This window comes from Erpetoichthys calabaricus, chromosome 17 (genome assembly GCF_900747795.2).
Source record: "Erpetoichthys calabaricus chromosome 17, fErpCal1.3, whole genome shotgun sequence".
Lineage (NCBI taxonomy): Eukaryota > Metazoa > Chordata > Cladistia > Polypteriformes > Polypteridae > Erpetoichthys > Erpetoichthys calabaricus.
The window spans coordinates 52,161,242-52,179,355 of NC_041410.2; the positions used below are offsets into that span (position 1 = coordinate 52,161,242).

The following is an 18,114-nucleotide window of genomic DNA, read 5'->3' on the forward strand; positions in this document are numbered from 1 at the left end:
CCAAGGCTACAATCAGGTAACTGAAACCTATAAATAAAGTGCCAATTTGACTAAACATAACTAGAAAATGCAAGAAAACGATCACAGCTGTCACACTTATTTTGAGATTAATTGTGGCCGATGGTGACGTTTAAAATCTTTTTTGCACAGTTTAATGACGTTAGATTGTTTTGCCAAAGGAGAACTCCAGAAAGTTACTTGTGTATGTAAACACGGATTACTAAGAAATGAGGATTCTGTCTTAATCAGGTTATGTGTGTGTGTGTGTGTGTGTGTGTGTGTGTGTGTGTGTGAACACACTCAGAGTTTCAATGGAGTCTTTGATGTCCATCCGTCCATTGGAAAGACCTCAATGAGTGCCTGAGCTGTGTGGCCATCTACACCCCTCGCACTGACCAGTCAAATCAGGACACCTGCTGACATCACACATTATCGCCTGTTGGGCCTTAGTAACTTTTAACAGACCAGTTAGTAGTTTCTATAACTTTTATTAACTATTTACAGAAAATACACCCATTTGTTCTCTTTGTTTTAGTCTTTGCTCCTCCAATGGACTCTGAAACAAACTACCAAGACACACAGCTGAAGCAGAAACCTTGACAACTTTTAAGAAGAATCTGCATGAGATGTTGGGGCATCTTAACAAATGAATGTGATGGACTGAATTCTCTCCTCTTGTTTGTCACATTTCTTATGTTCCACTAAGAATAAGTTTGGAATTTTTTCAAGTCAAAGTTATTTTTTCCCAAACCTGCTATAAATACATATGCCACACAAAACAAAGCACTTTCTATACATTTAAAAACATTTCTTGCCCTCATCGATGCTTTACAATGATTCTTTTCCTGTGATGCCCCATTAGCCTCTATTGTAAAGTGCCAGTACGGGCAAAACATTTTATTAAAATGGACATCGGCGACCCCGGAAAGTAAAGGTCTATAAACATATGAATACACCCAAGAGAGTTGTTGAGTGTTGATGCACAGCTTGCGAATACTCACACATTGTAAAATAGCTTATACATGTCATTTTTGAACAATAAAACACCAAAATTATGAGTTTCAGCCATTTTAAAAGAAGACCTGTATCAGGTCAAGTCCATACCCATACACCGTATTGCACATAGAGTGGCACAAAATAACAGAAACACAGGACAAGTCCAAGACAGGTCAAGGACTACATCATACTATAAAAAAATAATAGTAAGTGAATAGATAGTATGTTTTATTCACTGTTTCAAACTAATACTATCTGTCTTGATAGCGTTTGCCTTCTTCCTCAGTAATCTTTCACACTCCTGGGGTTTGATTTCTTTTAGAAAGACCAAATCACAGTAAATTCTTCATCCCACACGTTGGTTTTTGTTTTGATTTACAACAACATTTATGTGAGAACTCGCACAAGCAAATAGAAAATGTATAATACAGTATATGTACCATAAGATAAAGAGTACCAAGAATATGTGCTCAAGTGATGATTTCCAGGTGCCTTTTGGTGTCACAAACATGCGTCAGAAACATAGAAGATGTGTTTTCATATATATAGAGAGCTTTTGCTGCTTCATCAGTTTTTAGGCTTTTATTTTCTGGTGGTGCCCCATTAGCCTCTATTAAACTTCCAGGAAACGCTTAACTTTAGAACACGATTTTGCGTTTATTAAATATATCATGTTTGTGAAGAAATAGGTTTGACTTGAAAAACACCAAACTCATCCCAGAAGCCCATTTTACTTTTAGACATCTTGCTGACCATCTGCCTTTTAAGCCCCATCTACAATGGTCATTCTGCAATCTACAGGTTACTGACAATGACCTCCATTTTTATTCAGGTCAAATTTATTCTTGTTTGTCAACAGAATCTGTTTGCTTTAAAACAATTTGGCTCACTGAAAACAGTGATATTTGATTTTTAGATGCACTTGAGGGGGGTTTTAAGGAAATGGTTCCTCAATTTGTAGAGTAGAAAGTCGTCTTCTTCTTTTGACTGCTCCCGTTAGGGGTCGCCACAGTGGATCTTATTCCTCCATATCTTTCTGTCCTCTGCATCTTGTTCTGTTACACCCATCACCTGCATGTCCTCTCTCACCACATCCATAAACCTTCTCTTAGGCCTTCCTCTTTTCCTCTTCCCTGGCAGCTCTATCCTTAGCATCCTTCTCCCAATATACCCAGCATCTCTCCTCTGCACATGTCCAAACCAACGCAATCTCGCCTCTCTGACTTTGTCTCCCAGCCGTCCAACTTGAGCTGACCCTCTAATGTCCTCATTTCTAATTCTATCCATCCTTGTCACACCCAGTGCAAATCTTAGCATCTTTAACTCTGCTACCTCCAGCTCTGTCTCCTGCTTTCTGGTCAGTGCCATCGTCTGCAACCCATATAACACAGCTGGTCTCGCCACCGTCCTGTAGATCTTCCCTTTCACTCTTGCTGATACCCGTCTGTCACAAATTACACCTGACACTCTTCTCCACCCTGCCTGCACTCTCTTTTTCACCTCTCTTCCACAATCCCCATTACTCTGTACTGTTGATCCCAAGTATTTAAACTCATCCATCTTCACCAACTCTACTCCCTGCACCCTCACCATTCCACTGACCTCCCTCTCATTTACACACATGTATTCTGTCTTGTTCCTACTGACCTTCATTCCTCTCCTCTCCAGAGCATATCTCCACCTCTCCAGGGTCTCCTCAACCTGCTCACTACTATCGCTACAGATCACAATGTCATCAGCAAACATCATAGTCCATGGGGACTCCTGTCTAATCTTGTCTGTCAACCTGTCCATCACCATTGCAAATAAGAAAGGGCTCTGAGCCGATCCGATATAATCTCACCTCCACCTTGAAGGCATCTGTCACTTCTACCGCAGACCTCACCACAGTCACACTTCTCTCGTACATATCCTGTACAACTCTTACGTACTTCTCTGCCACTCCCGACTTCCTCATACAATACCACAACTCCTCTCGAGGCACCCTGTCATTTGCTTTCTCCAGGTCCACAAAGACGCAATGCAACTCCTTCTGGCCTTCCCTAAACTTCTCCATCAATACCCTCAGAGCAAACATTGCATCTGTGGTGCTCTTTCTTGGCATGAAACCATACTGCTGCTCACTAATCATCACCTCACTTCTTAACCTAGCTTCCACTACTCTTTTCCATAACTTCATGCTGTGGCGCATCAATTTTATTCCCCTGTAGCTACTACAGTCCTGCACATCCCCCTTATTCTTAAATATCTGCACCAGTACACTTCTTCTCCACTCCTCAGGCATCCTCTCACTTTCCAAGATTCCATTAAACAATCTGGTTAAAAACTCCACTGCCATCTCTCCTAAACACCTCCATGCTTCCACAGGTATGTCATCTGGACCAATGGCCTTTCCATTTTTCATCCTCTTCATTGCTGTCCTTACTTCCTCCTTGCTAATCCATTACACTTCCTGATTCACTATCTCCACATCATCCAACCTCTTCTCTCTCTCGTTCTCTTCATTCATCAGCCTCTCAAAGTCCTCTTTCCATCTGCTCAACACACTCTCCTCGCTTGTGAGTACGTTTCCATCTTTATCCTTTATCACCCTAACCTGCTGCACATTTTTCCCAGCTCGGTCCCTCTGCTTAGCCAATCGGTACAGGTCCTTTTCTCCCTCCTTAGTGTCCAACCTCTCATACAACTCATCACACGTCTTTTCCTTAGCCTTCGCCACCTCTCTCTTCACCTTGTGCCTTATCTCTTTGTACTCTTGTCTACTTTCTGCATCTCTGACTATCCCACTTCTTCTTTGCCATCCTCTTCCTCTGTATACTCTCCTCTATTTCCTCATTCCACCACCAGGGTTCCTTTTCCTCCTTCCTCTGTCCAGATGTCACGCCAAGCACCCTTCTTGCTGTCACCCTTACTACATCTGCTGCAGTTTCCCAACTGTCTGGAAATTCTTCACTACCACCCAGTGCCTGTCTCACCTCCTCCCTAAACTCAACCTTACAGTCTTCCTTTTTCAACTTCCACCATTTGATCCTTGGCTCTGCTCTCACTCTCTTCCTCTTCTTGATCTCCAACGTCATCCTACAGACCACCATCCTATGCTGCTTAACTACACTTTCCCCTGCCACCACTTTGCAGTCTTCAGTCTCCTTCAGATCAACTCTTCTACATAGGATGTAATCTACCTGTGTGCATCTTCCTCCACTCTTGTAAGTAACCCTATGTTCCTCCCTCTTCTTAAAATACGTATTCATCACAGCCATGTCCATCCTTTTGGCAAAATCCACTATCCTCTGACCTTCTTCATTCCTCTCATTGACACCATACCTACCCATCACCTCCTGGTCTCCACTGTTCCCTTCACCAGCATGCCCATTGAAATCCGCTCCAATCACCACTTTCTGTCTCTTGGGTACACTGTTCATCACTTCATCCAACTCACTCCAAAAATCTTCCTTCTCACCCATTGCACACCCCGCTTACAGTGCATATGCACTAACAACATTGATCATCACACCTCCAATTTAATAATAATAATAATTCATTACATTTATATAGCGCTTTTCTCAATTTCCAACTTCATAATCATCACTCTGTCTGACACTCTTTTCACCTTCAAAACACTCTTTTTTTTATCTTTTTATCACTTTTTTTTTAATCACTTGGTGCCACGTCTGGAGAGCAGGGTGGAAGAGGAAGCCACTCAGAATTCAATTTCTGAACACTTTTCATTGTGGCATTTTCACATTGTGGTTCAGCATTGTTTCTGATTGCCATTTATTCCCAACAGGAGGTTTCAACAAGAAGAGCAGAATGCTGGAGACTCTTGGACAGCCCGACTGGTGTCCAGCTGTCATTACCTGGTTCTTCCAGTTTTAACTCTTTCCAGCCTTTTCTCTGTCCAGCATACTACACTAACATGGTTACGACAGACTTGACCCTTTCTGTCCAAAGAAATCTTATTAGCGCATGCCATTTAACAAGAGAGCAGAGCCTCCATGTTTACACACTGACTGCAAGCAAGAGAGGGGGGATCAGTGCTGCAGGTTCAGACATGGCTGGCCTCTCCACTCACGTCATTACCTTTAACTGGTAAATTGCATTTCCTTTTTGATTTTCCTCTCATGTACACACAGAGTCTTCTAACAAACAGCTAGAATCATTTTTGGATCAAATATATGAACACTGATACAGAACTGCTATTCTTTTAAACGCGCTGGTCCATGTGTGTGTTTTCTGGATAGGATTAATCCAATTCTGTTTGCAAAAGCTTGAAAAACAATCAAAAATGCAAATAAAACTTTTGAGGCTGGAAAAATGTTAGCCAAATTGAATTTTGATAAACTGGCTGTGAGCCCGGGTTTCCTGCAGCTGGCATACTTCCTTGAACCCAAGACATTGATACAGTGGTGTAGCTAGGGTTAGGGTGGAGGGGGCGGTCAGCCCCGGGTGGCACATTTTTGGGGGCGGCATTATTGGCCAAAAGGCTCAGGACAATTCGTGTGTAAGCAGCAGGATTCAGAAAAATAACACTCATGAATGAAAAAAGTTAAATTCTCTGATTTTTCTCCACAAATGCTTCAAAAATAATTTTCGGACTGTCCTTCTGTGACAGCATCAGACACAGCAGATGAAATTTATGAGGTAATAACAAAAATAAACATAAACATTACACCGATAATAATTTCTAGGAAGATAAACAACTAATTTACAATTTATAATTTCATTCCATTATTAATCCAAATGTGTTCTTGCTCTGTGCAGAAAACAACCCCACCTATCACTTGTACGCTACACTGGTTCTGGTTATCGCAGCGTAATTATATTAAACTAATAATTAGAACATGGCTCATCAGTGCGTCTATACTATATTCTTGTCTAGTTGATGCTTATAAATAATTATATGTGAAAAAATATTGCTGTTTCTCTATATATGAATAAATCTATGCAAAATTTCTTAATTTTTCTCTATACGTCATTTTAATTTTCTATTTAAATAGGTTAATATATTCAGATATGTTGGAGGGCAGCAAATTGAAGCACCGCCCCACCCCGAGCGGCACAAACTCGAGCTACACCACTGCATCGACAGTCATAGACCAAGATGGACTTGGGCACATGAGGGTTCAAAACGATGAGGGTTGGTGCAATTGTGCAAAATGCATTTAAGAAAAACAAAAAAAAAACCTTATTGTCTTCCTCCCAGAAAGTTCTTCCCGTCCCCATGAGGAACTTCAGGAGTCCTCAGTCACGCAGACCCGACCTGTGGGCTGCCTGCACCTTCCACTCCCAGGGTGCCTCACTGCACTGTGCTCCTCTCATGAAAGCCCCTTCAGACTCGAGCACAGACCACAGCAGATACACTCGCGCACGGAGGATACGCGGAGTTCAAGTGTTTGGTGCACAGTAACAGAATCCCCCGGAGTTTCTTCTTTGCCTTTACATGTTGATTTTACAATATTTCCATTTCTGCCACCATAAACTTTCATTTTTGCCCAGGGACTGGGTAATTTTTCACCATGAACCTGGGCACGTTTGGCCATCGCTGTGTATTTTTAATGTTGGATTGTTTAGGTGTGGGTACCAGCACTTCACACAACTCCTCCTCCCATGAGCCCCTGCGTGGTTTCCTACCCAGTTGGGCTATTTTTAATCTGCGTCTGGGGGTAAAATGGACAGTCATGGGTTGTGATTTTTATGGGCTACCTTTTAAAATGTAATGCAGTACTTTGGGCTATTTACCATATTTTAGGGAGGAAGAGGCAGCCCTTTCCCTGCTATCTGCACTTGTATACATACTTTATCATTGTAAAATTTTGGAGGGGGATCCCCCACCCACCATTGTCTGATGGTATATACCCGTTCTATCACTCTCAAATATCTCCAGGTTTTTACAGTTTCGATGATACATACCTAACCCTTCACCATTCACGCCGCTGCCTGCTTTCCAGTGTGTCACTTTGGCTACGCTATTTTGAAGTTGTCCTTGGACCTGGCAAACTTGACACACAGTGATGAAATTCTGGAGGCACGTGGTCACCGATGCGAGGGTCCATGCCCCAGGACTGATGATGAAATTTACATCATTTGCACTCCAGCGGCTCCTTGCAGCGATGTGAACACATCAAACACAAGTCGGCCTTGACGTAGCTCACAGCCTTCCAATCTAACGAAGGGATCTGAGCTCCACGCTGTGTATTTGATCTCACCCCTCTAACTGCCTCCTTTGGCCTTCCTTATCTTGCCCATTCCACAGCTCAGTGGAAGAAAATGCAGCCCCTTGTAAATCCCTGTGGCTCCTTCAAAACAAAAAACAAAAAAACAATGTTCAGCCAAGCCGATTCTGCCTCTTCTTCTCCCTCATACCAGCAATCATTCAACTATTCTCCATTCCTCACTCTCAAAACTCCTCAGGCCTTTGTTATTTGTGAGCGCAGGTGCAATAAACAAACCTCAGAGCCCCAATGAGGGATGGCTGAGCTGATCAGTCATCTGCATATGAATGCCTAATCAGAACATTCCCCTATTAAGTCTCTGCAGCTCCTCGTTGCTCCACACCCACATCATCTGATCCGAACTGAATAAAAACTATCTGTACCTGCGCTAATCTGGCATGGACACAAGCATCATTTCACCATCCCAGTGCCTGACAATCAAACCATAGCATGTTATTTTCTAAGCCATCTTAATCCTGAGCAGCAGCATCATGGGGAGCCTGTCCATCACAGGATGAGCCAACTCACACACGTGCACACGTCGCACACTACGGTAATTAGGGTCACCAATCCACCTAACCCTAACTGATCACACAAGTATTCCCCCCTTCAATTCTGTGTCCACAGGTCTTTCTCTCTCTGTCAGCTTTGCACATTTCCACACTGCCATTTTCTCCCATCCTGCTTTGCTAAACTACTCAAGCTCTGTCAAGTGTCATGGGAATCCCAAGTGAACAGATTTTGTCAAATCCACCCCAATTTCTCAATTGGATTGAGATCAGAGGTCTTGTTTATAAAACTTTGCATGGATTTGAGCGTAAAAATATACATATGCCAAAAAAAAAAGGAAAAAAATGTAATTTACCTTTAGAAATCACAACCATCTTGTAAATATGTGTATGTGAACACACATTGAACTCCGCCCAGTTACCGTCCTGAATGAAGCTCATGCATATGCAGTCACAAATGTGCAGACCTTCATTGGCTGGTAGAGCAGCTCCCACATGACGCGTCCAGACTAGGGAATCCTGGGCTCCCGGGCATCTCACATGTGAACGGTTTTAGAACGACCAGCACTTATTTTTAATAAAATTACTGCAATATGTTGACACAAATAAAAGACTAACCTTATCTACAAGCAGTTCATGCTGTCATATAAGTACATGTATCTTTAGTTGTGGTAATAAGAGCGTAGAAAGCACAACGTCCTCACAGGTGGTGCAGTGGTAGTGCTGCTGCTTTGCAGTAAGGAGGCTGTGGAAGATTGTGGGTTCACTTCCTGGTTCCTCCCTGTGTGGATAGCACTTTGAGTACTGAGAAAAGCGCTATACAAATGTAATGAATTATTATTATTATTAACGTGTCCAGCGTGCGGTCATCCATGTGAGAGTGCACCTTTGTGCAGAAGTACGCCAGCCGCTGAGAAAGCACGCTCTACCTCCACTGAAGTAGGCGGCACAATCATCAGATACTGATACACTTGTTCTAAACAACACCTGCGCTTGCCGTTGCGCTGAAACACCGCCATTTAATCTTTTACTGATGCATCCAGTTTCTTGTCATCATTCTGTGATGGCAAGTTTCTTGGCACAGATAATGCGGATGCAACAGACTGATGCATTGCAGTTTCAAGTTGCTGTTCAAAGCTGTTGTCTGATGAAGTGCAAGCTGCAGCAATGGCGCCACCTTAATTATTTTCAACTATAACTCTCTTATTTCTTGATCAGTTTTTACACGCTATACATGCGAGCTTGGCCGTTCCCGTTTTCCCGGGAATTACAGCAGTTTCATTCCCGGGAATGAAAAAAGTCCGTGAATCCCAGGCTCCCGGTAATCGGGAGTCCGGCAATGGATTCCCTAATCCAGACATCACCAATTGTATTTGAAGAGTCCTGTGGTGTGCTCCATATTCCACTGTAGTGCCTCTCCTCTGCATTCTGGGGGTCCACCAAAGGCATAAGGTGCCAGTGTCTGAACGTAGCCACTACCACCTGGCACATGTAATGACACGAGTGCCATTACAATGAACAGCACAGGCCACATAAGGACTGAAGGTTCAGCAAGTCACCTTACCAACAAGACAGCCATCACTACCATCGACTCGTAAATAAATGAATCATAGGTTGATCCAGAACATCGAGCTATGACATTTGTCAGTCTTCCCTTGGCATCACAGATGACTTTTGCATGAATGGAATGCCACTGTTTAAGGTTAGCAAAAGCAGCGCCATTCTCACTGGGTGCCCTTATTGTAATAGGAGTGAATTATAAAAGCCATACACTGCTGCAAATTGCCTTTTTACGTTGGCCTGTCCACCTACACCACTACTGAATGTAGTGCCTCGTCAGTCGATGTATGACTTCCAGCACATCGGCCATGATGTAGCTGAAGCTTGGCTGAGATATTCCTGACTTGTCGGCCAGTTCCCTCTGGTAGGTGTTTGTTGCCATAAAGCCAATTGTTGTTAAAAGCTGCATATGAACAGGTAGGGCCCATTTGTGGGCAGTCTGTCTTTCTAATGCTGTGGCTAATGGCTAACTCTGCGCAAAGTTCCAAGACAGTGGCTCTTGAAAGTCTAAATTGGCTCATAAGCCAGTCATCACCATGGGCAAACATAAAATCTGACTAGTTCACGTATGACCATCTGCGTAGTCTTCAAGCATCAGCAAACAAGCCATGTTGAGTCAAACCATTTGGCTGTAAATAAGCTGTAGGGCATGAGATTCAGAGCTTTCTGTAAACCGCAAGTGAATCAACTCTGTTGTTTTACGGCTTTTTTGGGTTCTAACCCTTTGAACAAACAATAGGTAGCGGATATAAACTGCTGAATAACCAAAGCAAGTTCTTCAGTGCAAATATACCTGTAGACAGCATTGGCCCCCTTAAATGGGAACTTAAAATAGAATATCATATACGGGGTGGCACAGGGAAACGGGAAATTTTGGAACTAGGTGTTGGCGACCCTGGGGTGTTGGCAGTGGTTTGGGACCAATGCGACCTCGTTTAGAACCCCTTGCCATTAGTTATAATGGAGCAGTGGAATGGTGCACAACGAGCGTTCGCTGTGAAAGCCTTTTATAGGAAAGGTGATAGTATGAGTGCTGCACAACAGGAATTTCGGCATCATTACCATTCCTTGGACTCCGACATCCTCAAATCTTCCTGTCTATGATTTTTTTCATAAAGCCAAGTGTACCGCACACGTCCTGCAACCATTGCTGACCTAAAAAGGAGGAAATCGCTGGCATTCCTCTTGACGTGTTACGTCAAGCAATGCAGAATTTCCACAACAGGCTGTCAGAATGTGTATGGAGAAATGGACAACACCTTCATGATGTTTTCTTCAAAACATAAAATGAATATTGATTACCATCATTAATTGCGTTTCCTGTACATTTCATCATTAAATGTATTTTGAAATGTGTTTATTCATGCATTGAAAGTCCATTGAAAATTTCCTGTTTCCCTGCGCCACCCTCTATAATATTCATCACTTTTGAGGTTGACCGTGTTTGTTACATCAACACTCATTCTAATAATGGCTTGATGATGTGAATTACTGTATGCAAGGGATATTATGTAGCTGGTTTGGTAGCACTTCTCTATCAAGTATGTTGTCATTCTTCATTTTCTCCAAAATGTTGTGTACGGATGGATCAGAGTTGCTGTAAATATTGTATACCCGTCAAGTTTTTGTTTATAAATTGTTTGCATTTGGGCCTCTTTTGGTACGCATGGAAGTTTTATAAATCTGCTCCTGGACTTCGACATGGACACACTGGGGCCTCATGCTTAAAACCTCGCTTGGATTCCATACTAAAATTTTGCATACACACAAAAGGCAAAAACAGTATATGCAAAAAAAAATCAAAACCATACATATGCCAGGTCCTACACCAAGTTCCTTTATAAATCTCAAATCAACTTAAAACTATTTGCACGTGCTTTTAGTCACTCCCTGTAACCATAGATGGCTTTAAAAATGCTTTATTTGAATACAGTAATCCCTCCTCCATCGCGGGGGTTGCGTTCCAGAGCCACCCGCGAAATAAGAAAATCTGCGAAGTAGAAACCATATGTTTATATGGTTATTTTTATATTGTCATGCTTGGGTCACAGATTTGCGCAGAAACACAGGAGGTTGTAGAGAGACAGGAACGTTATTCAAACACTGCAAACAAACATTTGTCTCTTTTTCAAAAGTTTAAACTGTGCTCCATGACAAGACAGAGATGACAGTTCTGTCTCACAATTAAAAGAATGCAAACATATCTTCCTCTTCAAAGGAAACAGAGAGGAAAGCAAACAAATCAATAGGGCTGTTTTGCTTTTAAGTATGCGAAGCACCGCCGGTACAAAGCTGTTGAAGGCGGCAGCTCACACCCCCTCCGTCAGGAGCAGAGAGAGAGAGAGAGAGAGACAGATAAAAAAATCAATACGTGCCCTTTGAGCTTTTAAGTATGCAAAGCACCGTGCAGCATGTCGCTTCAGGAAGCAGCTGCACACAGAAGGTAGCAACGTGAAGATAATCTTTCAGCATTTTTAGACGAGCGTCCGTATCGTCTAGGTGTGCGAACAGCCCCCCTGCTCAATCCCCATACGTCAGGATCAGAGATAGTCAGCGCAAGAGAGAAAAAAGTAAGCAATCTAGCTTCTCAGCCATCTGCCAATAGCGTCCCTTGTATGAAATCAACTGGGCAAACCAACTGAGGAAGCATGTACCAGAAATTAAAAGACCCATTGTCCTCAGAAATCCGCGAACCAGCAAAAAATCCACGATATATATTTAAATATGCTTACATATAAAATCCGCGATAGAGTGAAGCCGCGAAAGGCGAAGCGCGATATAGCGAGGGATCACTGTATTCACAATCTAATCACCATGTAAATCTGGCCATGTTCCTGAGTGGCATCTTCACTACAAAGCATGGAAGAACTCAGAAAATGGTGAGGTATTACTGACTGAGGAAGACAACAGCCAAGTGTTCTTTTTGCTGCTCTCCCTGCAGGAGTCACAAATAAAAGAAAGAAAAAAAAAAACAAGAGTAGGAGCAGCCGAGTGGGGACAGCAATAGCAACGTCCCATCATGCAGCAGACACAAAATGGTGAATTGACGCAAGCTGTATGTGCAGAACTGTGAGATATTAAGAACACGGTAATTGAACTTGTAAAAAATGAACTCATTCTGCGAAGTAAATGTCAATGATCAGCACACACAAGCCTATTTACAATCTACATACAACATCTAAACATCTTTGAGTTGTCATTGTGTTGACGTACTGAAGGACAGGTTCTAGGTCAACCTTGAGCTCATCTTGGCCTGTCTCATGTGGCAAAAGCTGCCCAAGTTTCTACGCTATGTTGTGCCGTTCTGCACCAGCCATCACAGTGTGGGCAAACCTTCGTTGGACTGTACAGCAGTGTGCCACCCAATAAGTCCCAGCAATGTCATCTACTTTCAGTCAAACTACGGTCCATTCCATTATTTATTTATTTTTTTAGCAGATGCCTTCATCCAAGTTGACCTACAAAGCAAGTAATGTGTAATATAAAGTACTAGCCATGTGCGCCCAACTACGTTGCGCGTGTTAAAGTTGTCTGTGAAGGGCTCCCTGTTTAAACACGGCTGCCAGTCGTGAACTGGGCCCTCCGTCGCACAGCATTATGATTTTTTATAAGGGAAACAAAATTACAAAACAAAACCCTTGGACATTGATTCGATAGGAACGGCCTACTCGGAATCACTGTCCGAATAGTAATTATGTGGTGGTGGAGGAGCATTTCTGGTTGTCTTCGCACGACTTATGGATGGTTAATCATAAGCGGCGTCTTCCGCATTGTCTTCGAGACCTTCAAAATCATAGTCTTCCCATGTTGGGATACTAGGTTCTTCTTGATCCAAATGAAGATTATATATAAAGATTAGTTAATTTAAAGCACAACAATTTATTTAGTTTGGATGTCTGTGTTTTGAGGTGTGACTGGAGTACTACAGTCTTCAGTAGTATAAGCCTGGAGGAGATTCTTAATGCAATACCTATGTTTTAGCTGTCTCTCTACTGCCATCTAGTGCTTCTTCTTCTAATTCATTCGCGGACAAACAAAGATCAAGATCCAAATGAAGATTATATATAGAGATACCAGGGCAGAGTGGTGGCTCTGTGGCTAAGGACCTGCACTGGTATCTGGAGGGTTGCCACTTCAAATCCCATTACTGCCAGAAGGGATCCAACTCTGCTGGGCCCTTAAGCAAGGCCCTTAACCTGAAAATTGCTCCTGGGGCGCTGTACAATGGCTGACCCCCAGAAGGTCATGCAAAAAGACAATTTCCCTTTGGGGATTAACAAAGTATGTCAAATGAAATCAAAAATAATATATTTATATATGGATGGATGGATATCAGTTCTATCACTTATCGTGTGTGGGTCTGACTTTCATTATATCTTCTTTCCTGCGCTGTATCCACTATCACCTGAAAGAAAGACAATACAATTTATCAGTAATGTCCTTACATTAACTGCAATCCTTCCAAAATGGCCTTATGAATGAATTTGTGAATTTCCCATTGGGATTAATAAAGTATCTATCTATCTATCTATCTATTACCAAGAAGCAAACCATCGCATATAACACAATAATAATTATTAATTATATTTATATACATTTATATTTCTTTCTTCTCAAAGTGCTTTACATAGAAAGTGGGGAACCACTTCAATAACCACCAATGTGTAACCCACCTGGATGATACAACAGCAGCCATTATTACACCACACATCAGCTATTAGGTGGTTAAGGAGTGAGAGGGGGAGCCAGTTAGAGTCAGGGGACCAGAATGGATGAGGTCATGATGGACAATTTAGACAGGACATCAGAAAATACTTTGCTCTTTTTGAAAGATGCCCAGCAATCTTTAATGTCATGGCCTTGGCTTTATGCCTTATCCAAAGGACGGTGCCATATTTACAACACAGTGTCCATGTCACTACCCTGGGGATCCACACACAGACCACATGTAAGCACCCTCTGCTGGGTCACCTACACCTCTTCCAACCCTACCTTTTCCTAGGTGGTCTTCCATCCAAGTACTGGCCGGGACCAACATGCTTAGCTTCAGGTGGATGACCTCTTCTGAAGTGCAGGTGGTATGGCATGACCCTAAAGTCTTCTTCCCACACTGCTTTTTGATAAAGGAGTCGTGGGTTCAGCCAGGCGACTCTACTCAGGCACATTTGAGCATCACATATTATTTGTATATTAATTGAAAAAGAGTGTTTTCTGCTTTACTAAAGCAAATTCATTCTGTGATGGTGCCTTTATCACAACATTTGTGTAATCAAATACACTAACTATATAATGGCTGATTTCCTGATCTTAACTTGCTAAACTGGCCATCATGAAATTGCATGTATCGGAGTAGCACCCTACTGTAATTAGACCATCCCATACAGACAGCCTGACATGGCTCAGGGACGACTGTGAGATTTTCATGCTGAAAAGCGCCTGTCGTCAAATACCCTACAGTTGTTAAAACCTGTAAGGGAACACGGATTGTGTGATTTGTACACAATGTAGGCTCCAATTCAGCACACAACTTCAAGAGGACAGCTTTAGGAGGTCTAAATTGGCTTAAACGTCAGTAATCATTAATAGCCAAAAGATCATCACCCTTCCTTTTAGCCTGCCATTGATGATATCCTCCAAAAGCACCGACACTGCCATTGCCAGCTATGTCACACAACGCACAGAACTCCATTTTACAGACCAAACAGAGAGGCTAAACACTAAAAGCATTTAACAAGCATAAGCATCAGGACTTATTACCAACACTGAACACCGACGCATTGACCGAACTTGTCAGTTACCTGTGATGTAATTAGTTCAAGAACACTGGAATGTGCAACAAAATGAGATTTTCTGTTCACTTCATTGTCCTGCCATTTGGTACAAAAAAAGTCTTGTGTATGACATACAGATGGATGAAATGTGCCATAGATTTAAGCTAATTTTTATAAGTTTGTGCTTTATAAATTCTGCATTTTGTGTAGGAAATGCCTTGCACATATTTCTGAACGTAAGCACATTTTGTACACGAGATCCCAGGACATTAACCCTGTTGTTTTTGTCCCAGTCTTGTGTAGCTTTCTGCTTTTTGTCTTTAACTTGCTAGAAAACAAATCTTCTCCCAATATGCTGGTTTCTTGCAGACGGCACCAGGTTTTCCTCCGGGACTGCCTTGTATATTATTGCTGTATCCTTTTACTCTAAGGTAAGTAAAAAAAAAAATTCATGACAAGACATTCATGTCTCTGGTGACTCTTCCTATGAAGTCAGTAGACAGATTGGGAGAGCATGGGGGGTCATGAGGTCGCTGGAAAGGGGTGTGTGGCGCTCCCGACATCTTTAGAGTCCTGGTGCTTCCTGTCTTGCTATATGGTTGTGAGACATGGACGCTATCCAGTGGCCCGAGATGAAGACTGGACTCCTTTGGTACTGCGTCTCTTCACAGAATCCTTGGGTACCGTTGGTTTGACTTTGTGTCAAATGAGCGGTTGCTCATGGAGTCCCGAATGAGGCACATTACCTGCACTGTGAGGGAGCGTCAGTTACAGCACTATGGCCATGTGGCACATTTCCCCGAGGGTGATCCAGCTCATAGGATCCTCATTGTTGGGGACCTGAGTGGCTGGACCAGACCAAGGGGTCGCCCACATAACACCTGGTTGCGATAGATAGAGGGTCTTTTTCCGGAGTGTGGGACTGGACCACATCTGCCTGGGGGGTTGCAAACCGGGATCTCAAGTTGTTTCATTGTGTAGTGGGTGCGGCAACGCACTGTACCAGTGCATGCTCCCCAACTTGACTTGACATTTTACTCTCCACCCTCACAAGTCTTCCAGGACCTGTTGTAGAGGACCATCTCCACATCCTAATGCTGCCTACTACCAGCACCACCAACAATTCTTTACGGAGTGGTTGGTGTGTTTTTTTAAAAGTGCAGTGTTTAGTCTGATAGCCAAAAATCTGTATTATGGTTCTTCAGACCACAGAACCTTCTTTCAGCTGAATTCAGAGTCCCCCACAGGTCATCTGGCAAGCAGTAGCCAAGATGTCATGTGTGTGTTTTTTTTTTTTTTTTTTTTTTCAAAAGTGGCTTAGTCTTTGTCATTCTCCCACAAAGCTATGACTGGTGAAGCACCAGGCTGTTGTCTGCATGGTCTCTCCAGTGTCACTTGCTGTAGTTTGTCACTCCTTTTGAGTTGTCATCGATCCATTAGGGGCCTCACTAACTTGCACAATCGCTCAGTTTTGATGCATTGCCTGCTCTAGGCAGTATTACTGCTCTGCCATACTCAAACCCTGAGGTTGAAGGTTCAAATCCTGCTACTGACATGGTGTGACCATGAGCAAGTCACTTCACCTGCCTGTGCTCCAACTGATTAAAAACAACAGAAATGGAACCAACTGCATCTCAACATGTAGATAAAGATTGGATTAAGGTGTCAGCAAAATGTGGACATGCAATTGTGCAGCTTTTGTAAGCCGTCACATAATGGATGTTGTTGTAGCCTAATCTGTCTGTACACCTGCATACATAACATGAATTTCTTGCTATTCGTTTCTCAAGTATAAACTTGTTTTAAGAAATTCCTAAAGCTAATTTAATTCAGTTTTATTTGTCAGCGTATTCATATTGACTGATAATCAATCGCTCACTAGATTTATAATGTGCTTTTAATGATAATGCTACCAGGGTGATTAACGTTTCTGTGGCGCAGACTTGCGGTTTGTCCACCTTAATTGTTTCCGCCGCGCAACGCGTCCTGGCGCTTCACTTCTGATAGGAATGACTTCAAACATCTACAACACAACACATATTTAAACCATTTTCCCAGTCGTTGTAAAGAAACAATAGCCTGTTTATTAAGTGTATTGGTCCAGAGGTTCTGAAGACATAAAACACTTCAAATAAATACATAAATACAATTAGTGAACGGTTAGATTTGAGGATGCGATATTTTACGTTTAATTAAGGTGACTATTCGTCCCCGTTTTCCGGGGACAGTCACCTTTTTCGGACAACTGTCCCCACTCAGAAACATGTCCCCGTTTTGTCCCCGGTTTAAGATTTCGTCTCCACTTTCAGCTGGTTCACTTTTTTGAATGTATCTCATCACCACGTGAATTTGAACTCGGCGCGCGTGCGCGGTGTTTTGACGGCGGTTATGCTCTACCGCATCCTGCAACTTTGACGAGAAACCACGTGATAAGCTTTCGCTTTGTACTCTGTAGTGTTTAGAGTCCCTACTCTCCAAATTGTCCCCGGATTGGCCCAAAAAATTCTGGTCACCTTAGTTTAATTCTTACATGTATACGTGACACTTTATGAATTCAACATACGCCTTATTAGCGTCCATCTTCCTAGCCTGGCCATCCTGAGCAGGGTCAACAGGAGCCCACCCTCCCTTTTATATTCTGTCAAGTCGGGCGGCTACCACAACAGGCGTAGTAGGAGCCTCGAGAGGCCCGTCAAGGATGTGATTCCGGGGCACTGTAACCTTGGAAACCGTCAACTTCCTATTGCTGACTAAACATGGCGGAGGAGGAGGCGGCGGCAGCGGCACGAGAAACGGTACGTTTGTTTGTGTGAAGTACAGGGAGTCACGAGCGCCTGCAGATTGACAAAAATCTGTAAATGTGGGTCGTTTTCTGAAGATAGTGAGAAATGAATTTTATCCTGCATTCGTTTTACTGGCACGGTTCCCTTTTTAAAATGTAAATAAGTGCTTAACAAGGTTTAACTGCTTTTGGTGTTGTTTTTTTTAGTAATGAAAAAATTGAAAACTTGATATGTCCCTTAAGCAAGCAAACTTAAGCCATATTGTTTTAGTGTATTTTAATTC

The 18,114-nt window shown here is 42.6% G+C and overlaps 1 protein-coding gene across 1 annotated transcript in view; it reads left to right on the forward strand.

Annotated features, from left to right (window-relative positions):
* Positions 1-17,764: 17,764 nt before the first annotated feature.
* The window catches only part of bbs4 (Bardet-Biedl syndrome 4), a 69,480-nt gene continuing 69,130 nt past the window's right edge, over positions 17,765-18,114 (forward strand). Inside the window, exon 1 of the mRNA XM_028823431.2 lies at positions 17,765-17,843. Within this exon, the coding sequence (XP_028679264.2) occupies positions 17,805-17,843 (39 nt within the window). The 5' untranslated portion in view covers positions 17,765-17,804. The remainder of the gene's footprint in view (positions 17,844-18,114) is intronic.